Source organism: Suillus subaureus (assembly GCF_016647635.1).
Source record: "Suillus subaureus strain MN1 chromosome Unknown BJ212scaffold_5, whole genome shotgun sequence".
NCBI classification, from domain to species: Eukaryota; Fungi; Basidiomycota; class Agaricomycetes; order Boletales; family Suillaceae; genus Suillus; species Suillus subaureus.
In genome coordinates, this window is record NW_024538561.1 from 1 (window position 1) to 4,878 (window position 4,878).

At 42.2% G+C, this 4,878-nt stretch overlaps 1 protein-coding gene across 1 annotated transcript; it reads left to right on the forward strand.

Moving 5' to 3' along the window:
• Window positions 1-180: 180 nt before the first annotated feature.
• BJ212DRAFT_1476841 (uncharacterized protein) lies at window positions 181-708 on the forward strand (the record flags this gene model as incomplete). The annotated part of the gene is made up of 1 exon (XM_041339441.1): window positions 181-708. One exon carries the CDS (start codon window positions 181-183, stop codon window positions 706-708), a length of 528 nt encoding a protein of 175 aa, XP_041196818.1.
• Window positions 709-4,878: the final 4,170 nt, after the last annotated feature.

The following is a 4,878-nucleotide window of genomic DNA, read 5'->3' on the forward strand; positions in this document are numbered from 1 at the left end:
CATCATAATAATCCCCCTGTTATTCCCACTGCTCCTGCCCATCATAACGATCCTCCAATTGACCTGTGTCTTCTCTGACATTCATCCACATTTGCTGATGATACTCCTGACCCTACTCTTCCTGGTCACCCTCCTCAGGTCCACCTGTGTGGACTCCCTCACACTGATGACAATTTTCCAATGGACCAAGCTGATACTTCACCCCCACTGGACCACCTGCAGGACAACGAGGGAATGCAGGAAGATGAGGGAATGCAGGATGATGAAGGAATGCAGGATGATGATGAGGGAATGTGGGATGACATAGAGGTCCTCGATACCCCTCCAAAAGTTGTAAGAAAAAAACAGTGGATTTTTGTATCGCCCTCACCCTCTCCCCCTCCTGACCCAGAACCCTTCTATATGCCTGTAAAGGTACCTACTGCCACCTACAACAATCATTCAGCATTCGCCCACCAGGCTGGCAGCTACAGGGGGCAACACAAACCTCCATTGATGTCACACAGTATGTCAACCCCTTCATCCACAGCTCACAACACAGTTTCGTCATTGTCAACCCCACAGATGTTGTTATTGGCGCAACCAAATGGCAGGATGAAGAAAAAGAAAGCAAAATCGGATGTACAGGATCAAGTAGATAATCTGGCAGGGGAAATTGGTAGCATCCAGTCCAATGTCATGTCCATCTGCGACTCAAAGCATCAATGATTTCTTGCCAAGCTGGAAGCGAAGAGCGAAAACAACTGGGACACTAAAAAATATAACTGGCTTCATGATATGTGTGCACACAAGGCATCTCAGGCCATTCTGAGCCATCAGTGAGAGCAGGAGAATAGGGCTGCTGAAACTCACCTTTGTGAAGTTGACATTCAAGTGCATGAGGCACATTCAACAGTTCTCAACAAGGAGGCAGAGAATCTGCATTTGCGGATTCAGTATCATCAACTGATGCAGGGTGGTGGCAGTGGAAGTACCTGAGTCCCATGTTGCTGTCATTGTCATTGTGTTGTCATTGTGTTGTCGTGTTGTGGTTGTCATCATGTTGTGGTTGTTGTTGTTGTTGTTGTTGTTGTTGTTGTTGTTGTTGTTGTTGTTGTTGTTGTTGTTGTTGTTGTTGTTGTTGTTGTTGTTGTTGTTGTTGTTGTTGTTGTTGTTGTTGTTGTTGTTGTTGTTGTTGTTGTTGTTGTTGTTGTTGTTGTCATCATCATCATTGTCATTGTCATTGTCATTGTCATTGTCATCATCATCTCTTCATTGTCTCATTATTTCATTGATGTGCACATTGCTTTCTGTTGCTGTCCTGTTGTGATTTTGATACTTATTTGTCTTCATCATACATATGTTTGCATACATCTTACTTGTACAAGTATACTACTGGTAGTAGTCATCTTCTTGGTCAATATGAGCATGGTTCACCCTTCCCTGTGCTGTGCCTTGGAATAAGGACTGTCAAAGAGCTGATCCATCAGCTTTGAATGAGTAGTCTGTCCTGGAGTTCCTTCATAAGACCTGTCACCCACTACATTATTACCATCTGGACCCTCAACATCTTGAGGAATGAAATCTTGACCCTCTTCACAAGCCCATTTCAAAGTACTCTCGTATGTTCCATCCTGCTTGTGATGACGAGTTTTGAAGTGAATGATCATGTTGTGGAGGATGATACAACACTTGATCCATTGCACAGCAAAATTCAAGTCCTTCTCTTTCTGAATCTTGAACTGGAGCTCTTGGAGAGATTGGAACTGCCCCTTCAAAGCAGCAAATGCATGTTCAACATGTACATGGATCTAAATAAATTTAAATTTATTGAAAAAATTGGAATTAAAAAAAACCTTAGATAGGTGATAATTGAATGTCTTCTGGTCTTTTGTCAACTGACCATTGCATGGTTTCTTGAATGGAGCAATACACCATGGCTCCAATGGATATGCACTATCTGCCCAAACCCAGTGACCATCAGGAAGAAGATTTTCATGCTCTTCATAGAGGTGAGTGGATCAAAAGGCAAATGCATCATGGACACTCCCAGGATGTCCAAGAGAATAATCAACAATCAAGAGATTGTGGGGCATAATAACTGCCTAGAATTAAATCAATTTATCTGGAAAAAAAATAAGAAAGAAGAACACATTACTTGACAACCAAGGGAATAGTTGGATTTCCTGTCAAAAAAAGCCTCCCCATAATAACCAGGTTTGGTGAAAAGTTCAATGGTTGAACCATTAACAGCTAGATAACCACCCCTCCACTCTGGACAAGTCTTTACCTCAGCATATTTCTGGGCAAGGTGGGTGTCCTCAGAATTATCTTCTGGGAAGGAGATAAACTGATCATGTGCTTTGAGCAGTGCAACCATTGCGTGATTAGTGCAATTGGCTACGGACCTGGCACTTGCACCTGCCCATTGAGCAACATCCTCAAGAGTAATGGCATTGCCATAATGGCCAGCACGATTGAGAAAGATGGCAAGCTGGATGGAGACAGGGAGCTGAGGATTATTGGAGTTGTTCTGAAAGATAGGGTGATCAGAGATATGATCAAGGATATGATCAAAGATCTCTGGGTTGACATGAAGTTTCTGCTGAAACAACTTGGGGTGGTGTTTCTCATGGTGAACTAGCATATGAAGCTGAGGAGCTCGTGGTGGAGGTTCATCAGGTTTGTGGATTACATGTGCCCTCTCAACCTCATCATGCAAAGCAGCAATAGTGTGTTGGAGCCTATCATAATGAATGGCAATCTCATCTTCATCATCACTGGAAGAATCAGAAGTGCCAGAAAGACCAGAGATAGAAGACATTAAGGATGGTGGGGTCAGAGAGCTGAAAGACATATTGGTAGAGTCAGTGTCAGAGTTAGAGTTAGAGTTAAAGTTGGAGTCAGAGTCTGTGTCAGTGTCGGAGTCTGTGTCAAAGTCTGATAAATCATCTAGGAGTTCATTCTGGAGTTGTAACTTGGCTAGGGCAAGGGCAGCCTTGTTAACAGCATTGAGGAGGTCTTTGCATGCAGATTTGCAAGGCATAGTGGGGTGAGAGTGGAGGGGATCAAAACCCCTATCATTTGGTGTATACATATGTGACACAGTATGTAGTGGAGTTTTAAATTTCAGCAAATTCTGAAGTTTCGTCTCACGCTGAGCATGTTGGTGTCGTCATTGACTTCACCCTCAACCTCACCCTTGAACCTTAATGCTTACCCATATCATTAGTTTTCCAGGTGTTATTCACTCAAGGTAAGTAATTGTTGTCCCTCTCACAACTTTCAGCTAACATTTACCTTATCTTACAGGAAATCTATTATAATCCAGGTTCTACACATATCCCACCTGACCTTATCTTTACTGGCAAGCCACTCATCCTCCCACCTTGTCATTCCCCCAATCTTCTACACCTACTCTAATGAGGAGCCGACTCTATGTTTGTTCCGATCCGGCTGGCTCGAGGCTCTTGGTGATCTTGTGCACTTGAGAGCCAAGAGCAAATTGCAGATGAGCGCCAAATCATCTTCTGATCATCCTACTGCACTGGTAGACAATTTGCCAAGCCTGAGCATTGGCATTGTCACTGTGCAAATGATGGGTGTTGAACTGGAGAAGGAATGCTGGCAAAAGAGTCCACATTTCACTTGGTCTTGTGCCTCCACAGAAGCATGCAGATCTTCCTGATACTCTTTCTCCTCCCCCAGCTACTTGGCATTTTCCTCCCCCTCTTCCCCCCCCCTTCCTTAGCACTTGTTTCATTTTGTCCAGTGTTCTCTACCTATGGCCAATTTTAGGGGGACTTCATTCTTTTTATTAATGTTGTCATTCAAAATATGACATATGTTGGAGCATCTACTAGTCACAAATCTATATCACGGTTACTTTTTCTACCCTCTCTAAAGTATGACTTTCTCCTACAGCACACTTTGAAAATCCTAAGTGTTTGAATGTCTGACTTTGTGCTAATGTGTACTGAGCATGATTTAAGTGTTCTTAAGCGAGTTCTTTCAGAACTTGAGCCAGGAGTTTGAAGTGTTTAGGTGGTGTTTAAGTGAGTTTTCAAAAGTTTCAAAGTTTGATTTGAGTACCACTACTGTTAGCCCTCCCTACTATGTCACAAATTTCCTAAAATGATTGTAATCAGGAACTGTTTACATCACATTACAATTGCACTTACAACCTTGCTGTAAGATTGATGGTGGGGCTTCAATTGCTTGCAATATGTGTGTGATGTGATTGATATGTGTCTTACTTGCTTGAATTCCTCTTTTACAGCATTCTTGAGTATTCTCCCCCCTTCTTTCCATCCATAACAATACCAGTACATAACTTGCATATCCCTGTCAACAAAATGGGCCCTGAGAGGTCAAAATATTTCAACAAGACATCAAACTGTGTGGTTACACCACTCACCACAAGGCATGTGAGAAGAAAGCTGAGAAACAATGGCAAAATCAACATTTTGTGAATTCCCTTCAAAGAGACACAGGTACATACATTTTCTTGTTATTTACCATCTCTAAATTCTACTAATAATAGTGGGTCCCTCAAATCTGTGGCAAACGAGGGGAGATCATATTGATACAGTATCAGGACAGAGAGGTAAGTGCCCTTTAATAATGTGTTTTCTAATTGCATTCAAGTTGCAACAGGACAATGTGATGTCTCACCTGACACTTGGAACAATTTAGATAACATGGAGCACAATGGTAAGCTCAGATTATTGTTTGTTATATTTGTGATATTCACCATTAAAACTTTGCTAGAACCTACTTCATTTCTTGATGCTGACATCCCTGAACACATAGATCCCATGTTCAAGGTTGACAACATTAAGTCTGAATATCATCCTGGCAGTGGGATGGCACCAGAAGTACATGCTTCCAATGATTTCA